The following is a 20,491-nucleotide window of genomic DNA, read 5'->3' on the forward strand; positions in this document are numbered from 1 at the left end:
TTTCTGGGAGTTGTAGTCGTCTGTGTCCATTTCCTCGTCCAGAAACTACCTCTGAGTTGTCTTTTCTTCCCAAGTTTGCAAAGAAAGAGCACATTTGCGACGGGCAACGCGCCCCCAACAATTTAGCATGGGAACCATGTTTTTCAATTCTGGAAGAATGCAAAACCTAACAGGCAGAAACCCAGCTGGTGCAGCTTCCCCAGTGCGTAATTTATTGGGGGGGCCTGATGGTTTTTCTGATGGTTCCCTTAGTTGCGTTTTTATTTTTAAGATTAAGCTACAACTGGGGAAAGTCAGGCAGTGGGGCTTTTTGGTTACATTGAAGCCCCCTCCCCCAGCCACTCCATCCCACAATTCCAGCTCTAGGAACTCCCTGCAGGCAGGTTACCTTATCCCTTTCAGCACCTACTTAAAACATTTTTCTTTAGGCCAGCCTATCCAGACATGCAGAATATAACATGTGTTTAGCTACTGTTGTTTTTCATCAACTTTCCTATATTTTAAATACCTGTTTTTATTGATAATGTAAATGACGACAGCAGCACGGATACTACTGGCTCAGACATGGAAAGAAGAAAAAGTTCCGACCAGAGACAAATGGCTGATGAAGATGATGGACTATGCCGAAATGGCGAAATTGACTGGGAAAATCAGAAATCAGGAAGAGAAGAATTTTAAGAAGGAATGGGAAAATTTTATAATGTATTTAAAAGAACACTGTAAACAACTAAAAACTTTGGCAGGATTTGAGTAATGCTTGTAATGTATGAAAAACTATGGTAAATACGGATTCTTTTTCTTTTGAAAAAAAGAGAAAATAAGGGAAGCAGTTGGGGGGAGGGAGATTGATAATGGTAACCATGGAAGGGGGGAGGGGAGTCAAAGGATTCTGGGAATCCTAAATGATGAGGTGGATGTTTTGTTTGAATTTAAATATGTTTTGTAAAACTCTCTCTATATATATATCTAGATATAAAGATAATGTTTTCTTTCATATTTCTGTAAACAGCTTTGAGGTTTTCTTTCCATCATTCCATCCATTCCATCATTCCATCCATTAAATAAATGACTAAATACAGCATGCCCAAAACAGAGAGATGCACTCGTGGGGGAAAGTGATATTGGTTTGATTTTCATTTTTTTCTGGTTAATAACTTTTATTGTTTCCTGAAGAAAAGTTACAAGTTCATTTCACAGATACAAACGTGATCAATGCAAACCAGCAACTCTAAACACTCCTTGCTCCTACAAAACTGTAACACTCTTGATACCTTATAAGTTGAATTTCTGCCTGTCACTTAATCTGTACCGGGGTGCTTTTCAATGGAAAGCTGCTGCTATTATTTCAAGTGGTGTTAATTATCATTAAGAGTCAAGCAGGAGCAGGGCCAGCTCAGTATATTTTGCTGCCTGAGGTGCAAGACAAGATGGCACCTTTTCCCAAGGAACATGCAGAAGCCAGTTGTGGGAAGCTGGACCTTGCACACATTACCACTTATTCTAGCTTCCTTGTGAAACTTCTTCAGCATTTTAGTGCAAATTTCTCCTATTAAACATATTTGTTTGGCAAGCAATTCCTCCTAATAATGTGCATTTTTGTGTTTTCATTAATATATTCATTTTATGTATATCTTATGCATTTTTGTAAATACTATTTGGTTGGAGAACAAAATTTAGATAAGTGTGAATTTTGCTGTGTTTCGTTTTTTCATTATTTTGGAAAGTGTGAATTTGATAAATTAGGCTTTAAATGTGAGCCAAACGTCTTCCCCACCCCTAGCTCCCACCTCTGGTATTTGAAGCCGAGTACCATTGATGTTAGCCACAGTCCACTGGTATCCTCCAGCTTCTTGAGACACACTCCAGTTTTATTTGCTTCCCCTCAAACCAGTCTTCATCCAATTAGAAAACGGAAGCCACGATGAAGCTGAAGAGTGTGGGTGGTATTCGACTCAAAGTAGACCCACTGAAATTAATGAACCCAAGTTAGACATGTCCATTGATCTCAATGGAACTACTCTGAGTAGTAGGACTAGCACTGAATACCAGGATATCAGGCAGGAGATGTTCCCATGTCTATCTGGAGGTGCCAGGGAATCAGGGGTTGTACCTGGGTCTTGCTACATGCAAAACATGGAATGGTTGGCATCCGTCTGTCTTGGGAGACAATGGAGGAGTGTGCCTTTGCGGGTGAGGTCAAGCAGTTGGACAGTTGCAGCGCCTGCTGTGACTGTAGAGACCAGTGCAGGAGAGAGATGTTTTGCTGCAGCTGGGGCAGATGAAGGCATCTGATTGTGCTGCTACAGATACACCCAGGGGTGTAGCTTGCTGCTCCGGCACCCAGAGCAGCAGGGGCAGGGCGATCTGCCCATGGGGGTACTGCGGCGATTCATGCACAGGGGCACCGCAGCAATCCGCCCAGGGGGCCGATCGGCGTGGTGGCGATGCACTGGGGGGCGGCGATTGGCACAGCAGCGATTCACCTAGGGGGCATTTTGTCACACACCCCTTGGCTGACACCTGGGGCCGTCTACCCCCACTGCCCTCTTCCTGCGCCCCTGGATATACCATGGCAAATCTTCTTTCTGCGCTTCTCCCAATGGTCATGTGCTCTACTACTGAACCACAGCCCTGTGGAACTTCCACCAGCCTCATCTGCTACTGAATACCATTTACTGGGGACCACAGGTGTGCAGAATGAAAGGTAACTAACTGTTTTGAGATTTCCAGTTGGTCTTAATAAAGATAATGGGCAACTGCTGCTCTTGGAATCGGTTTCATAAGGAACCTTTCTCTTGCCTCTTCCCCCAGTTCAGTACAAGCGTGAGATTTTTCTGACTGCTTTGGGGAGGAAAACTCATGCAGAAATCTTATCTGTGTCTGCTTCTGCCCTTTAGATATAAAAGCAGAGATGTAGTTAAACACCTGCAATGTTTCCATTCAATGATCATTATGAGGAACATCTGGAACACAACACCCCCCCACACACAAAGAAAGCACTTTTCTCAAAGCACAGTTGGGGAGAGGGAGGATACCAATAATTCTCTAAATGTGTAGCAGAAAATAATAAAATAACATAAAGAGCAAAACCGGACAGTTGTTTTGGACCTTGGGTGACAGTTGATGGAGACCTGAAATTAAAAGCAGGAAGATGAAACTTTCTGTTGGCAGCTGCAATGAGAAGACCTCGAAATGGCACAAAAACAATCTCTAGGGAAGCCTTGGTGGGATTGGAAGAGGGTCAGCTGCTGAGAGATAATATAAGGAGCTGGGTGGGTGAAAGGGAGGTCTGTGTGGCAGCTGAGGAGGAGCTGTGAGGTTGCAAGAAGCTGGCTAAAGCGAGTAAGAGACTGAGCAGCGAAGTTGTGGGTGCAGCCTGGTCTCCTTTATCCATCTCTAGCCAAAGGGGCCTACTTCCAAGTAAGTGTGCAATGGCTTGTACCCTTAAAAGCTTTGGAAAGGGATGCGTTGTATTATCATTGTTTTGTCATTTTAGGCTGACTGCACAGAGCTCTAACTAGTTTTGGCAGTATCCTATCTCTGTCTTCAAGTGCTCCCTTCGGAAAAAAGTCTCAATTCTCTTTTCTTTTCTCTCAAGCTGCTATGTTAGAAGGCAATGTTATATAAATATATATGAGAGTTGCTGTATTTCAAAATGTGAGTTTGTTGAGGGTTTTTTTTTGTGGGGGACAAAGTTGTTGACTTCTGACATGGGTTGCCATACGTCTGGATTTTCCCAGACGTTTCAGCGATTTCCACCTGGACACTGGTTCTGACTGCCTTATTCCAGCTATGTCTGGGAAATTCTGGACATATGACAACCCTAATATGTATTCCCAAGCAATGAGCAGTCAAAAGGCTTGGTAAATGTCTTTGAGATGCTGGTGTTTAAATGGTGATACTGATAGCTAATTTGTTTTGCTTTCCCCCCAAAGTATGCCGGGGTGATACAATTTTGGAAACTGGCATTCTAAATGTAGAATATAATTGTTCCCATGTCTGTTTGCAATTTTTTTCCCAGTCAGGGATCCTATGTCTTAACAGGTGCCTGAAACACATTTTAGTTGAGAAAGTTAGATCCACCCAACATCTGCCTGTGAGATGCAGCTCTTAAAGGCATAGGTATCTTAGCTGCAAAAAAAGTTGGCAATCCTATCTAAGCTTGAATCTCAAGTTCTCTGAAGTTGCTAATTTTGCAAACAATTGGGTAAAGGTTCTATTCACTGCTAGGCAAAACAGTCTGTTTCCCCCTTTATAATATGAAGGAGACTGTGGAAGTTTAACTGCTTGGTTAATCGTTTATTTTCAAAAATAATAATTGTAGAACCAGTTCTGTGGATAACCCTATAGTATTATTTACTACAATTCTTTCTTGCTACCCTTAAGACAGCCTCCCATCCATCCCTCAATGCCATTTTGGTTTTCTGGTACCTGTGTGGCACTTTCTCCAACTCTACAGCCCCTCAGTATTGGAGAGCTCCTTCATTGCTTCCCACTCCCCACCCATTAATATTTCCCAGGGGTTCCCAAACTGTCTTCCCTTAGCTTCATTCAGGTTATCTGCATGGTGTCTTTGGATTTGTGGTTGAAGATGGAAGATGGCACATCCATAGCATATTCATTTTTTAATAGTATTTTAATGTGTCTCCTTTATTCCTTACATATTGTGTTATAAATTATACTGAATGCAATAAAATGCAATGTATGAGAAATAGAAGCATCAATAAAGTGCCGCTGAAATCATACAGCACCTAGCACTGCACATCACAATTGCTACAACAAGCTGCTGCAGTTTGTTGGTGGGTAGATTTTTTTTTTTTGGGGGGGGGAATGCACACATTGCCAAACCAGGAGAGGTGTCATCGGAAATGGGGACAAAGGGGGACATAGAATTCCATAATGTTTTCAAATTTAGAAAATATTTACTATATTTTAAATAGAAATGCATATATCTAACCATAGAGGGGAAGACTCTTGACCTGAGTACCTGCTCGGGTCCTGTTGCTCACAGCTGGTTGGCTATTTCAAGACACCCCTCCATCCATACTTTCCTCCTTAGGATTCCTTATTTTTAAACCAGACTTTCTACCACACTGAACAGCCCTTCCATCTTCAACTTCAGTTCCCCAGACCTTGTTGGACTGCAATCATCATCCCTGGTCATTGGCTGACTTTAAAATTAGCCAAGGGTTTTTTAAATCCTCCTGCTCACACCTGTTCAGCATGATAACAACCAACCTTAAAAATGCAACAAGCCCCATCAAGGTGTAGCATTCCAGGGTTTAACTCTGCACTGCATGAACAAGTCCTTTCTATTATCTGTCCTGAATCTTCCAACAATCAGCTTCGTCGGTGTACCTGAGTTCCAGTGCTATAAGAGAGGGAGATAAATATTTCTCTGCCCACTTTCTCAATGCTATGCATAATTTTATACCCTTCTATAATGTTGCCTCTTCCTCACCTTTAAACTAAAAAGTCCCATATATTGCAGTCTTTTTTCACAGGGGAGTTGTTCATTTGGTTTGCCCTTTTCATTATATCATCATCATCATCATCATTTTATTATTTAAAGCCCGTCCATCTGGCTGGGTTTTCCTAGCCACTCTGGGCAGTGGCGGAGCAAGCCGATCAGGCACTTGGGGTGGCGCGCCTGCCCTGCACCCAGGAACTGGGCCAGCCGCCCACAGGGGCACAGAGGGGCCTCTGAGGAGTCTGCCTGCCTCTTCCCACTCAGCCGCCCTACCGCTGAGGGTGAGGTGGCAGGTGGACCGTTTGGGGCAGTGCGGAGCCTGTGGGTGCCCAAGCCACCGTGTCACTCCTCGGAGAGACATGTGGCTCAGGAGCACGGCAGGCCCCTCAGTGAGTGCTGCCCACCATTTTGTCACCCCCCTCAGTGGGACACTCTACCGCACCCCCCTTGCTACGCCCCAGACTCTGGGCGGCTCCCAACAGAACACTAAAAACAGAATAAAACTCCAAACATTAAAAACTTCCCTAAGCAGGGCTGCCTTCTAAACCTTTCACAACTACACAATATCCATTTTGAGGTGAGACGTCCAGAACCGCACAAAATATTCCAAATGCAGTCGCACCATATACTTGCATAATGGCAGTATGATACTGGCAGTTTTATTTTCAATTCATTTTCTAATGATTTCTAGCATGGAATTTGCTCCCCGCCCCCCATGGTCACTGCACACTGGGTTGACATATTCGCAATATCGCCTATGACTCCAAGGTCTCTCTCTCTTTCTCTTTGCCCCTTAGAAATGGCCATGAAGTGCTTGTTGCTCCTAGTTCTGGTACTCCTCCTGCCTGCTACTGAGACAACTTATCACAGTAAGTTTCCTGATGGCCTTCCTGGAAAACAAAGAGGCTGCTGGAACGTCATCAGGGCAATAGATAAGATGGCACAGATGTGTCATTGAAAACTGAGTTTACAGTTTGCCAACTGTGCCCCATCAACCATATGGCTGGTGGGCATGCAGCTTGCCTCCCAAGCCTCCGTGGGAGGTGAGCGATCCCTGCAGAGGCTTAGGATGGAAGCTGCACCCCACCAACTATATATGGCTGGCAGGCATGCAGCTTCCTTCCCAAGCCTCCGTGGGAGGAGAGTGATCCCCACAGAGGCTTGGGGAAAGGTCGACAACTCTGGGAAAGGGGGATCCTGAGAGATCTTTGAACCACAGTGCCGGATATGCTTAAGACGGCCCTGTCAGCCTGCATACCACATGGAGCTGGTAGACAACTGCCCTGGACACAGAATTGACCTGTGCCTCCATGGACAGCTATGAGTCCAAAATTACTCCCAGTCTGCGCACCTGGTCCTTCGCACAGTTACCCCATTCAGGACCAGACGGGGGACAGGGCAGCCCGTCCAACTGAGGACTGTCCTCTGCAAAGTAGGTTACCTGACCTCCCACCCCTCCACTGGCCAACAGAATGACGGCTTTCCTCTGCTGTAGGTCATCTGACGGAGCTTCCCAGTGCAAGAGGAGAAGCTGCCCCACGTCCTCGGAGGAATCTGGGAGAGCCTTGCTTCCCAAACCCATGCCGGAACCAGGGAGACTGCACTGCAGTTGGGAACAATGCCAGCTGCTCTTGTAAGCCAGGGTTCACTGGCTTGCGCTGTAAAGGTAACACAGGTCTGCTGTGCTGTGGGGAAGTGTATTTCTTTCTCTCCCCGTTCCCCTTGCATCCCTGGGTGTGGTTGGTCCCAATTATAGAATGGTAGAGTTGGAAAGGGTCCCGAAGGCAATCTAGTCCAAGCCCCTGCAACGCAAAAATTGCAACTAGAGAATCCCTGACAGATGGCCATCCAACCTCTGTTTAAAAGCTTCCAGTGAAGGAGAGTCCACTGCCTTCTGAGGTAGGCTTTCAAAGTTCCTTCCTTTCACAGCACTTTGCCAAAAAAACTCCTGAAGGATCTGCCAAATCATATTTTACATTACGAAAGATTCCGGGGTATTTCTGAAGCGGAGGTGGGGAACCTTTTTCAGCCTGAGGGCCATGGTCGCTTAAGACCAGCCTTCTGTGGGGCCACATGCCAGTAGTGGGCGGGGCCAGAGCTGTAATAGGACAGGGCTCTGTCTACACTCTTTCACACACCCAAACCTTTTCAGCCCACAGATGTGCACATACAGAGCCCTGCTACTCTAGAGAGTTCCCTGCAGCAACAGGACAGCAAATTTGGGCTGCATTGGAATTGTTTGAAGTGCTTAACCGCCCACCCTAGCAACCTGATAAAACTCTGTGTGTGTGTGTGTGTGTGTGTGTGTGTGTGTGTGTTTTAGGCCCCATTTGCACTATAAAATTAAAGCACACCATGGTTTCATATCACTTTGAACCACTTTCACCCAAAGAATTCTGGGAATTGTTGTTTGTTCAGGGTGCTGAGAGTTGTTAGGAGATGCCATATTCTCCTCAGAGAGGTACAGTTCCCATACAGTGGTACCTCGGGTTACATACGCTTCAGGTTACATACGCTTCAGGATACAGATTCCGCTAACCCAGAAATAGTACCTCGGGTTAAGAACTTTGCTTCAGGATGAGAACAGAAATCGTGCTCCAGCGGTGCAGTGGCAGCAGGAGGCCCCATTAGCTAAAGTGGTGCTTCAGGTTAAGAACGGACCTCCGGAACGAATTAAGTTCTTAACCCGAGGTACCACTGTAGTTCCCTGCAAAAAGGAATTTACCGTTAAACCACTCTGAGAATTTTAGCTCCGAACAACTCTGGGGGAAGCCATTAGAATTAAAGTGGTATGATACTGGTTTAAATGTACAGTATGGATGGGGTCTTAATGGCCCCTCCTATCTCCAGCACTGGCCACGCCCACTGGCATGCACCCACAAGCACCCATCCACCACTGCATGCACTGCTCAGAGGTAGGGAGGTTCCCCACTTGCTCTAATTGATGGATTTTCTCCCCCAGAAATTGTGGTGAAACTGGAATGCATGGAAGAGTTCATGAGGATGCTGGTGAGGAAGGAAGCATTTGAAATGCTGAAGATCCCCCTGGCCTCTCTCCACCTGAGTAGCCGTACCTGCCTGGTCTCCGAGCAATGGCAAGACGGAGTCAGTTACTTTGGTGCAAAGCTGACTGGGGAGAACCACACCACCTGTGGCTCCACCACTAATGTAAGTGCTCTGGAGCAGTTCGTAAAGAAGAAGATCCACACAAGTGTGCAACTACTTATTTTTATTTCATATACAAATCTGGAGCAATTTCACAAAAAATATATAGACATGCTCACTGCCATTGGTAGTCTTCCTCCTCCTTCTCTTCTTCTCCGTGTTCGTTTTCCTCTTCCTCCTTCCATCCATTACGTTACAGAAATTCAATCTTGAAGTAACCAATGCATGAAGTACTGTGGCAAGATTTTATATTGTTGCCCTCTTTATCCACATGTGGTTTTGAACCCCCTAATCCAGTTTCTGGTCCATTTTCAGATCAATGAGACTCATGTGTCCTACACCAATGTGATTGAGTCCGGCACTGACAATGACCAGAGTATCATCACCAGGAGCGTCCAGATCCGCTTGCACTTCTCCTGCATGTATGCCTCCAAGCAGCTGATTGGCCTGGGCTACGGACTCAGGCCTGTGGACAAGTAGGTTGTTGTTGTTGTTGTTGTTGTTGTTGTTGTTGTTGTTGTTGTTGTGATGACTCTGGCCAGGGGCTTTCATCTGATAGCCACAGCCTTTGGCCTGTTCCCCCATCCTTGCTCCATTGTGGCATGTGCTGCAGGGCTGGCCAAGGGGGGTGGGGGAGAAGTTTGGTTCAGTTTAAAGGCAAACCCATCTAATTTTCACTTCCTGAAGCAAGACGCAAACCAAAGCACAGCCGTCCCCCAAAATTCACACTTCTCCGAATTTTGCAATGCAGTTCTCCAGCCGAGTAATGTGTACAAAAGCACATGCACTAGGGTAAAGTGTGCGCAGAAATGGAAAGTGAAAATATGAAACAAAAATACATAATGAGAAAATGTTTTCAAAAACAATGTGTATATGAGACACAATTCCATACATGTATATTAGAAAATCATACTAAAATGCTGTGAATTTTCATGAGGATATTTTAAACCCTGCTGGAAGTGAATTGGATCTTAATGCCTGAGGGGGTCTATAGGGAAGGAGGGGGTCTTTCAGGTATCTGGGACCTGAGTTGTTTAGGGCTTTAAACACCAATGTTGAATTGGGCCTGGAAACCAGTGTACCAGATTATATGAGATCTAAATGGATCCCTAGTTGTAATCTGGCCACTGAATTTTGGACTAGTTGAAGTTTCCAAGCAGTCTTCAAGGGCAGCCCCACATGGAGATTATTGTGACAATCCGGTCTGGAAGTGGGCCAATTAGATGGACCAATAGTCTGATTTGGTACTTCTGAAAATGGGTTCTCCCTAGGCATGCTGGAATCTCCCTCTTCTCATTTTGTCTTTGCTTCTTCTGGCATTCATCACCTGAGTTTGCTATTAGATAGACTTAACTTTCTTGTATCTTGTCCTGGGACTCCAGAATTGGGTGGGGAAAGGTGGTGATTGTGGGAGAGCAGATAAGCATGGGCAGATGGGTTAGGTTTGTCCAGGTGAATCCCTGACTGACTCTGGCGGGGTTTGTGTGTGGCTGCCTCTTTTCCTAGGATTGTCCAGTTTACGGTCAAGGAAGGGGACTTCAAAGTCAACATGCAGCTGTATGAAAACGCCAGCTATGTGCGTGCCTATCCCAAGTCACAACTGACGTTCCTCGTAACAGACATGCTCTACGTCCTCGTGAAAATAGAAGGGCGGGATCAGGCGAAGTACTTCTTCCTCGGCATGGAGGACTGCTGGGGCACTCCGACAGCTAGCCCACAGGACAGCACAAAGTACTTCCTGATCATGAAGGGGTGAGAGTCTGGCATGGCATTTGTTGAGGGGTTTGATCCTGTATATCTGCTTTCCCCAACCTGTGGGTTGCAAAGCCTCTGCAAGTGAGTTGCGGGCTTTACAAGTAAACTCCCCCCCCCATTATTTATTTATAAAAAATATATTTTCATACCACTATATCATAAACAAGAATATCAAAATGGTTTACAGCAATGAAAACATAAAACCATACAATAAAAAAAAAAATTAAAAGCAGGCATCAGTTAACTATTGGGGAAAGATGTATTCTTAACTGCCTGCATAGGCCTGGTGGGGGGGAAATGTTTCCGGCAGCCATTTAAAAGCTGGCACAGAATTATCTGATGATTTGTAAGGTGAAATTGCTACCTATTCAGGATGAGTAATATAATATTTTAGGTAATGATACAACAAGGATAGGAATTGAAGCGAAATGTAAAGATGTAAAGTTTAATTTTGTAAACCATCAGATGGGAGGGAGGGAAGTCGTTAGGCTCAGTCGATCCAAAGAGTTAAAACAAGAGGATGCGATGTTATGTAATGTGATTATATGTAAAACCAATAAAAATCATTTATAAAAAATAAAAATAAAAGCTGGCACAGAAAGCGCCAATTGAATCTCCATTGGCAGAGAGTTCCACTGGACTGAGCCGATGACACTGGAGGCTCGGTTTCTCACCGTTGTCAAATGAGCCTTGCCAATGCAGGGTATGACCAACGATGCTCCTAAAGCTGCCTGTGGTTACCAGTGGGGTGAAAGGCACTTTGCACATTATCAAATGCACTCTTTTTTCTAAAAAATTATGTTCCAGGACTGAATGCTTACAGCCTGGGTTAAGTTGGGAGCCTGGGCATTTAAGCTTGTGCTTGGTCTCTTCCAGGTGCCCGTACGACAAGACGCTGACTTTCCTCAATGCCGTTGGTAACAGCACTGTGGCAAAGTTTAGCTTTCAGATGTTCCAGTTCAAAAACTTCCAGGAGCTGTACCTGCACTGCCAAGTGCGCCTTTGTGTACCGGAGAACAAAGAGCCCTGCGCCAAGGTAACCTCTCTCTGTGTGTCTTTAGGATATTGGCCACTCTTCTGCATCTCTGTAGGGTGTAGGTCGCCACTGTGGTGCTCCTGGGCTCGCATGTACCCTCAGATGCTAGCAGGGTCCCATCGACCTTTCCCTCCCTTGTGCTGAAAATATCTTCTTTAGTCAATGGAAGCCTCTCCCCACCCCCACCACCAGTGAAATCGTTTTATAATGAGTGCCTCTCTTTTATAATGACGTGTATGTGTGTTTTTGTGTGTACAATCACACCAAAGAAATGTAGAAGAGCAAAACAAAGGATTGTAAACTGGAATAAGGGTATTGCTACTGGTGTACTAAACTTGACACTGTAATTTAAAAATAGAACTGTGTAATCTGCTAGGCTGCTGCTATGCCCGGTATATAAAAATATCGCAAGCGAGTAATAATCCTGCATTGCAGGGGTTGTGGTCTGACTCCACAATTTTGATAATAAAGGAATAATTGCTGGTGGCATACTAAATTTGAGAGGTCTAGTTGTTGGGGAATTAAAAACAAACATTTGTCCACTAGGCTGCAGCTAATGCCCAGAAGTATAGCAAAAAATATGTGCATATAAGGGTGCAACTCTTAAGGATGAAGTATTGTAAAAAATATAACTGTGCCCACTAGTTGGTGGTTGCTGCTGCAGCTGTATATAGAACTATAGCAAACCATTGTCAGGGTGGGGTTGCTGGTGCAAAAGGTGAGATAGAGTGGTTGGAAATTCTGAAATGCACTTGCTTAGTGGGTAGAAGCAGAGCAAACCCACTGGCAAGGGTGAGGCTGCTAGAGGTGAGATATTTGCTTACCAGTGACTGGAAATTAAAAATAAATTTGTAAGCTATGAAGCTGCTGTTGATGCCCAGTACAGTAGTGAGCAAACAGCTACTAGGATGTGCCAATGAAGCAGCAGAGGTATATGCTAAAGTAGATACAATTTTTTAAAATACAATTTAGCAAAATATTATGAAAGGATGGAGAGGCGACAGTATAAAACCCAGCCACTGCTTCAGAGAAAAGAAGACAGCTAATGCCCCTTGATGGGTGGGGACAAGGGTATTGTACTTAACTAATAGGGACATGGGTGGCGCTGTGATCTAAACCACTGAGCCCCTTGGGCTTGCCGATCAGAAGGTTGGCGGTTCAAATCCGCATGATGGAATGAGCTCCCATTGCTCTGTCCCAGCTCCTGCCAACCTAGGAGTTTGAAAGAACACCAGTGCAAATAGATAAATAGGTACTCCTGTGGTGGGAAGTCCTTTACTTTTTCTGTTTTTACCTTTTACTTAACTATTAAAGAACAACAAACAATTTTGTAGAAGGGTAGGAAGGATGAGAAAAGAAAGGGCTGGGAATTTAAACTCCTGGATTGAGAAGGACTGGATTTAGGAGCATGTGTGCACATGCAAAGCTAAATACTAAGGTCAAGGTTGCAGGGCGGGGAGGTGGTGGTGGTGGAGTGGGATGATGACATCCAGTGAAGCTGAATGTTCAAAGATTCCAGACAAATAAAGGACTTCTTTATGCATTAGTCAAGTAATAAAATAATCAGTTTTTAAGATATTAATAGCCCAACAAACAACTGTTTCTAGGGGGGGGGGAGGTAAATTTTAACAATAATTTTTGATATATTTTAGCGCTTGTAAACAGCTTTGTGAGACTAATAATCTAAAAAAATGGCAATTAAACAAAAATAATAATTTAGTAATTTAATAAACATTTAAACGTACTTTGGCTGCAGGTATGCCATACATTTAAAGCACCCACCCCTCCCAAGATTCCCGGAAACTGTAATTTACCCCCTCATAGAGCTACAATTCTTAGCATCCTTGGCAAACTACAGCTCCCAGGATTCTTGCAGCAGGGAAGTCTTGTGCTTTAAATGTGTGATGTGTATATAGTCTTTCTTTCAACCTTTAAAAAAATAAAATAAAAATCTGCACAGTCATTTGTAATAGAGTAATGCACAAACAGGGCAGGACAGACTAACGATTGAACATGTGAAAGTGACCCAGAGCGGAGCTTGGCTGATCTGTCTACTGCTGGAAACTGAAATGTTGGACTACAGTAACCCATGTGCTGATTCAGCACAACAAATTGTTTTAGATTCTTCCCTTTCCCAAGACTTGTTGCAAAAGATCAAATGAGATGCTTGTGTATTGTATCCTTCCTTGTGGCTCTTGGGAGGGAAGAGGAGATCTGTTTTAATTTATTTAAATGGTCTTTGAAAACCGCAGGTTGATGGGCTTGCAGAGATGGCTCATTATGTGGCTATAATTCTGTGTTATATAAGATGATGCATCTTTGTACACATTCAGCAGTGGAGTAAGATTCACACCTTTTCCCTCTTGCTTTTGACTGCAGCAATGTCCCAGCAAGCAAAGAAGCAAGAGGGAGCTGGTTGATGACTACCAGAAGATCATCTCCTATGGTCCCATCCGTTCCCTGGCCTCATCACACCTGGAAGTGCGGGATGCTGAAGACCAGCAGCTCATCTGGAGTATGTACCTATTTTCCTGGATCAGGTCATGAATGGCCCAGACCAGCCTTTCCCAACCTGGTGCCCTCCAGATACTTTGGACCACAGTTTCACTCAGTCCTAGCTGGCACAGTCAATGGTCAGGGGTGATGGGAGTTGTAGTCTGAAACATCTGGAAGGCACCACCAGTTTGGGGAAGGTTGATCTGGGCCACTGGGGTTTGGCCTTGGGCCCCTGCTGGACTCCATCTCCCATCATCCCCACCTAGTCTTGGTCATTCTCTCTTGCCACAGCCCCCATCCTCAGTTACACTAACCTGCCTGACTCTCTCTTTCCTCCCCTCAGAAATGCAGCTGTGGATCCCTGGTGCCGTGGTTTCAGCAAGTATTGCTGTCGTCATCATTTTGATTGCTGTTGCAAAAGCCATGAAGAAATGAGCAAGTTGTAAAAACAAATGGGGGCAGCAGCAGAATTCCAAATAAATACAATTGCAAATAGATGTGGTGTCTCACTCACTAGCTTGCTTTACTCTGGGAGTCAATTTAGGGGTGAGAGATATGATGTATGATGGAACTGTTTTGTTCTCAGCTTTGCTGTCCCATTTCACACTCAAAGCAAGCAGTGAAAGAACTTCTTTGGGTTGAGATACTACTGTGGGACTATCTCCTGGGTGGCAGGAGGCTGCAGGGCCAAGAAGGGAGCTTCAGGGACCCAGATACCTTCTAGCCAACATAGCAAGAGAGGTTGGTCCAACAGGCTTGCGGTGAAGGTTAATGAGCTTAAGGTTAAATGAGACAGCATAGTTTAAATCAATCAGCATCATCTTTTGGCCAGTTCACTATGTAGATAAGCCACTACCAGGTATTTTGTGATTTTACCATCGTCTGTATTTATTTGATCCATGTATATGCTACCCTCCATCCAATTAGCATCAACCTGGGTCCCCATATGTTGTTGGGACCACGACTCTGACTTCCTGACCATCGGCGACGCTGGCTGGGGCTGCTGGGTGTTGTAATCCAACAAGTAAGGGCTGCATAGGCCCTGCAGTATTATAATGCAAGTGGAAGCAGATCTCACAAACACACCCAACCTTTGCACTTTGCAGCCTGGCTTATGCGCTGTAACAGCGGCATGGGAGCCTGTCATTTGATCCTGGCACGTTGCTCCAGTAACGTCTGAAAGGGGAGCGGGGCAAATACAGGTGGTGGGGGAAGCCATCAGGTTGCCCAGTTTCTCCCCATCATTTGCTATGCATGTGCAGTGCTGCAGCAACGCAAGGTTAGAGCACAGGTGTGACTCCTGGAGCAACCTGGCAGCCGGAGAATTGAGCTTGAGCTCATCCCCTGCTGGAATCTGTGCTGAAAGAGGCGCAAAGGTGGCACTTGATGCTTCTTAAACTAGGACACAGGGAGCTTTCCCAATCCAAAGACTGCTGCTGGGGGTGCTGTTTGGTTGGGGCTGTCTACCATACAGTATGTGCTGGTGGCTAGGTCCAGTTGTACCATCATTTTGGACCAGGATTTTCCACGTTCTCCTCAGTTAGCTACATTATCTATTTCCCCACAAGACCTGCCACAATTAACTCACATATCACTTCTACTCTTTCTTTTACACCACGGGAAACACAACTCGCTTTTCACACTAGGTGGTTAGTGATCATGGTCTTTGGTTCTTTCAGAGAAACTGACACAACAAAATAGACTTTTGTCAAGGAATCGTCCAGGTGGATAGCTTTATTGAGTCTTGGCAGCCTTTCATACAAGGTGCTAACAGGGGCAATAGCTCCTCTCGCCTTCTGCACTGCCGTACAACAGGCTGGTCCTGCTTATTTAGGAATCATTCATTGTACACACTTTGAATACCCCTTATGAAACTGTATGGCCGTGTATGGTTCGCTGGTCCTAATGGCCCCTTTCAGATACTCTGTGCCTTACCAACTTGTTTGATTTTTTTTCACACAAAAAACAATCAAAACAGTTGTTAATACTTTTCTTTTTTTAACAACCAAGCATCCATAGGTGTACAACAGCCATGTAACAGAACTTAAACTTCTGTAATTGAACACACTAAGTGACAAGCTTGCTCTTAAGAGTCTATTTGTCTTAAAGATACAGTAGCATGTATCAGCATGGGGAAATTGGTGAGCGTGAAAAAAGGGGCTGTGGAATTGGAGAAAAAGCAGCATGGGAATGAGGGGGAGGGTCTGTGTGCAAGGAAGAGTTGAGAAAAGTAATGGGGGGGGGAATTGAGGGCTCGAAGAGGGCTAAAAAAAGGAGTAGGAGGCATGGAAATGGGGTTGAAGATGAAAGCATGGACAAAAGAACAGGAGAGGTGGGTGCCTTCAAAATTGGGCAGAAGGTGAAAAGGGTGCTTGGTTGCTGGTGCAATGGGTCACTGTTGACTAGAAGGTTGATGCTTGGAGCCCACCCAGGGACAGCTATGGGCAGGATTTGTGCATTGCAGAGAGTTGGACTAGATGACCCTCTAGTCATCTAGACTTCCAACTTACTATTCTATTATTCTAAGGGGGGGAGGGAGATACAACTTACCATGGGGTGGTTTGTGTGCAAGGTGCAGTTTCACAAAAGGGGGGGTGAGGCTAGTGCATGGGGGCGTAGAATAGAAAAGTAGCTCCAGAAATGGGGTGGGAAGATCCAGTGGGTCAAACTGTGAGGGAAATGGCTGGGGGGCTGGCAAGTGGTGCGAGCTGGGGAACAGCCCCTAGTTATAAATGGGTCAATAAATATAATTTTTGTATGTTAAAAAACAAAACTGTCCAGCAGGGCAGCTGTATGAATCTTGCCCCAAGAATCCTCTTGGGTTTGCTATGTGCTTACATTTTTGTGGCATTAATTTGGTTGTAGACTCTGCTTTGCCCCTACAAGTCTAATTTTCCAACAGCATATAAATAATGGTCTAGTTCAACTGTTTCATGCTGGAGTCTCCCTTACCAGTACATTCAATTCTATTGTCTTAGTAATAATTATTTATACCCCGCCCATCTGACTGGATTTCCCCAGCCGCTCTGGGTGGCTCCCAACAGAATATTAAAAACACGATAAAAGATCAAACACTAAAAACTTCCTTAAACAGGGCTGCTTTCAGATGTTTTCTAAAAGTCAGATAGTAGTTTATTTCCTTGACATCTACCGAGAAGGCCCTCTGCCTGGTTCCCTGTAACCTCACTTCTTGCAGGGAGGGAACCAGAAAACCCTCGGAGGAAGACCTCAGAATGATGGGGGGTGGAGACATTTATTCGGGTATACTGGGCCGAGACCATTTAGCGCTTTAAAGGTCAACACCAACACTTTGAATTGTGCTCAGAAACATACTGGGACTTAGTTGAGAAGCTGTTCTCTCCCATTGAAGCTGTCAAAATGTATGACCTACTTTTATAGAAAAGCCTGCTGCGCTATCACATTATATTCTGATAAAAGCAGCCTTCTCCAATCAGGTGTCTTCCAGCTGTTCTGGACTACAACTCCCATCAGCCCCTCGTTGGGGCTGATGGGAGTTGTAGTTCAAAACAACTGGAGGGCATCTGGTTAGGGAAGGCTGGGAGAAAGCAAAAATGAAGGGTGCCCCCCCCCATATATTGTGTGATCTTGGAACTAAAAACAAGTGTGATCATTCTGGAGTCCTGTGACGTAAGTTGATGCCTGCTTTCCCCACCTCTCCTCCTTTATCCTGCCAAATGGCACGGAACGACGATTATTTTTGGTCAGTACTTTCTGATCCCGAAGAAAATGGCTTTATTGTTCTCTGAATTGTGCCCAGAAGGGAACAGGAAGCCTGCAAGCTGGTGAGAGAGTGCTGCTGGGACTTGCTCTGGGTGGGGCACAGCCAGTAAGGGAACGGCGGGGGGGGGGGCGTGTTGCTGGGCTAGTTCTGCAGCAGCTGGTGTTTTCAAAGAGCAGCCCCCAGGGAGGAATGTATCATCGGAGGGACCCCACCCTTGAAAGAGTTACTTGATCCAGGTGAAGTGAAGCAAAGCATCTGCCGCAAAGGATTTCTAACAAATGCATTTTGAATTACAAAAGGAGTTTTATCAGCTTTCCACACTACAGTTTAAAAAGAGAGAGAGAGAAAGCTACTGTTTCAGGATGAAAATGCCTGTATGGTTGGACACACCACAGGGCTGCTGTTCTTATACACACAGAAAGGACTGTTCGGGGTCTGTCCACACCTCGGCAGAATGTGGATTTTGCGCCCCTTGTGATCCATTTAATTCCGCCTCGTCCATGCAACATTCTCCTTCAGCTACTTTTGTGCCACACTTTATCCTCCATAAATCTAGACTTTCTCTATGCTCAGGAAAATCCAAAGAGAGTCAGCCCACTCAGCAGTCCTGTGGCCTTCTTGCATTTGTTTTTCCAAAATGGTTGTTTTCACTCCTTCCAGTTTTCCACGCCTTCTGCTAGGTCTTTTAATCCTATTTGCAAGTCCGGCAGTGAACTTGGCCGCTTCTGCTTTGTTAGTGAGAGTTAAAGTTGTTTTAAAGGATTTTCTTTCTTTCTTTCTGGAAATTATAGAATTGTTATGAGATCGGAGGTACCAGACCCCTCTAATGCCTGGATCCAGCATGTGTTAAAATATATGCCAGGCTAGTTTCTAGATGAGGCTTCCAGATTAAGAGACTGAAGCTCTGTGCGAGACGACAAACAGGCAGGGCTCCTCCTTCAACTTGCAGATAGTGAGAAGGATAAATGCCAGAGTCTGGAGTAGAGTTTGGGGGCTGTGATGTAAACCAGAAGAGGGTCAGAGAGCAATGTTTGATGTCTGTTTGAATCCAAGATCCTTTTGGGATGTTAATGCTGTGAGCACCTCCATCATGGGATCAGATTGTATAGATGTGTGTAAATAAACCGTATATCACAAAGACACCACAGTCTCCACTGTGGCCCATTGTGAAGGAAACACGAAACCTGGGTAAGTGCCTGGAACTTCGCAGTGCTCGGAGATTGGGCAACAGAATAATTTCTAACTTGTTTCCATTGTATTTCTGCAGGGTCTTTTTTTATCCATGCTCTCAATACCTATCCAAATTTTTTTTGCCATCACATACCCCGGCATGCCTCATAACCGATGGCAGAAAAGGAGAGCGGTCCTTTTTTGTTAGGAAAAGGAGTCAAAAAAGAGTTCCCCTTTAAAAAAATTACATAAATATATATATAGAACGAAATACTGCATTTAAACCATTTGTGGACGTGGTTTCCTCTTTGCAACAGTTCCCTTGCGCATGCTCAACAGGTATGAGCACTTTCCACGGAGACGGAGGTTAGAGGTAAGGATACCCCTGATAAAAAGGGGAGAGATAGGCATGGAGGGTTCCAGGTTTTAAAATAGCCTGTACGCCAACCACTCAGCTATGAGCAGTGCAAGGACAAAGTGATCCCTGAAAGCCTGGATTTCCGATGCAGGTAGGGATGAGGCCTTTGGTTCCACAGGAGGCAAGGCAGGACATCCAAGCAGAATGTGACTCCTCACTGGGTCATATGCTGGTGCTGCTCGGCTGTAGCTTGATGCTGCTGGAATTTGTGCTGTAGAAGTAGGAGGAAGACCTGCGGGACTGGAGGGTTTTTGCCAAGTACCAAAGGAAGATGAGGAACCCTGTGGGGAGAGGAGGAGGAGAGGGAAACATGAAATGAGGAGTTGGAGGAGTTGGAGAGCATGCCAAGACTTGTCCTCCTGTGTGCACCTTCCCTGTGGCAGTGGCAGGGAAGAACACAGATCAGCAACAGAGCCCACACTCTGCATGCAAAAGCAGCAGTGGGTGATGTTCCTAGAGACTGCTGCGTGAGAGGCAGGGAGGCCAGCAAGAGGTGGAGACAACTGGTTGCAAGAGTGCAGACAAGTGAGGGGAACATAGAATGATAAAGTTGGGAGGGACCCCAAGGGTCTAGCCCAGCCCCTTGCAATGCAGGAATCACAACTTCAACAACACCCAACCTCTGCTTAAAAATCTCAAAGGAAGGATCATCCACCACCTTCCAAGGGAGCCCCATGCATCACAATGGACCAGCCACCAGAGGGCAAAAGGTCCCAGGTACAAGGTCCAGGTAGGGTTGAGAAGGACTCTGTGTTGGAGAGCCCCCAAGAGCCACTGCCAGTCAGTGTGGAGCAGAGGTGGGCTAAAGGACCGCTTTGCATGCAAAATGTCCCAGGTTCAATCGCTGATGGCATCTTCAGGTAGGGCTGAGAATAAGTCCCTGCCTGAAAACCTGGGCAGCATCTGCCAGTCAGGGCTGATGATGCTGTGATGGTTGCAGCAATGCTCTAGGGCTCTGAATGAGGCAGCTTCCTCTGCTCCTACTAATGTGAACCCTAACATGGAGGGTAGAGGGGACTTTAAGAAGCCCTCTGCTTCTTTTGGTGGAGTTGCTTTGGATTGTACACACCCACCCACCCACCCACCCACCCACCCACACCCTGCAATTTTGTGGTCAAACAAGATCCCACTGAAATGAGAGGGACGATTTTTCTTTTTTGCAGTGCAAACTGCGAGCGTGAAGGCCCCAATCTGCATCAGTACTGTAGCAAGGGAGGAAAAGGGCTAAAAACCCTAAGC

The 20,491-nt window shown here is 45.4% G+C and overlaps 2 protein-coding genes across 14 annotated transcripts in view; one reads left to right on the forward strand and one right to left on the reverse strand.

Annotated features, from left to right (window-relative positions):
* The first annotated feature begins 6 nt into the window (after window positions 1–6).
* On the forward strand, window positions 7–14,419 carry LOC310710578 (uromodulin-like). 2 transcript variants are annotated; one of them, XM_083511498.1, is made up of 9 exons: window positions 7–202; window positions 6,268–6,339; window positions 6,966–7,136; window positions 8,433–8,638; window positions 8,951–9,111; window positions 10,142–10,387; window positions 11,267–11,426; window positions 13,806–13,941; window positions 14,266–14,419. In XM_083511498.1, the coding sequence occupies exons 2-9, from the start codon at window positions 6,270–6,272 to the stop codon at window positions 14,355–14,357; spliced, it is 1,242 nt and encodes a 413-aa protein (XP_083367624.1). In that variant the 5' UTR covers window positions 7–202; window positions 6,268–6,269; the 3' UTR covers window positions 14,358–14,419. The 2 variants fall into 2 exon arrangements, with proteins under 2 accessions (XP_083367624.1, XP_083367623.1); XM_083511497.1 differs by lacking the exon at window positions 7–202 and adding an exon at window positions 3,008–3,420.
* Window positions 14,420–15,625: 1,206 nt separating this feature from the next.
* Window positions 15,626–20,491, reverse strand: part of ADGRG1 (adhesion G protein-coupled receptor G1) — a 41,040-nt gene continuing 36,174 nt past the window's right edge. For 11 of the 12 annotated variants that reach the window (XM_083511469.1, XM_083511474.1, XM_083511466.1 and 8 more), the window contains one exon: window positions 15,626–19,533. In XM_083511469.1, the coding sequence (XP_083367595.1) occupies window positions 19,415–19,533 (119 nt within the window). In that variant the 3' untranslated portion in view covers window positions 15,626–19,414. The remainder of the gene's footprint in view (window positions 19,534–20,491) is intronic. The other variant, XR_014528127.1, reaches the window with a different exon arrangement.

The sequence above is a fragment of the Podarcis liolepis genome (genome assembly GCF_965112155.1).
Source record: "Podarcis liolepis genome assembly, chromosome: 7".
NCBI lineage: Eukaryota > Metazoa > Chordata > Lepidosauria > Squamata > Lacertidae > Podarcis > Podarcis liolepis.

What these genes read in the sequence shown, in the direction of transcription:
- LOC310710578 (XM_083511498.1), top strand. Translation starts at nt 6,270, where the DNA reads ATGGCCATGAAGTGCTTGTTGCTCCTAGTTCTGGTACTCCTCCTGCCT. An exon ending in TACTGAGACAACTTATCACA is followed by an intron (nt 6,340 to 6,965) that starts GTAAGTTTCCTG and finishes CCTCTGCTGTAG; the next exon opens with GTCATCTGACGGAGCTTCCC. An exon ending in CACTGGCTTGCGCTGTAAAG is followed by an intron (nt 7,137 to 8,432) that starts GTAACACAGGTC and finishes TTTCTCCCCCAG; the next exon opens with AAATTGTGGTGAAACTGGAA.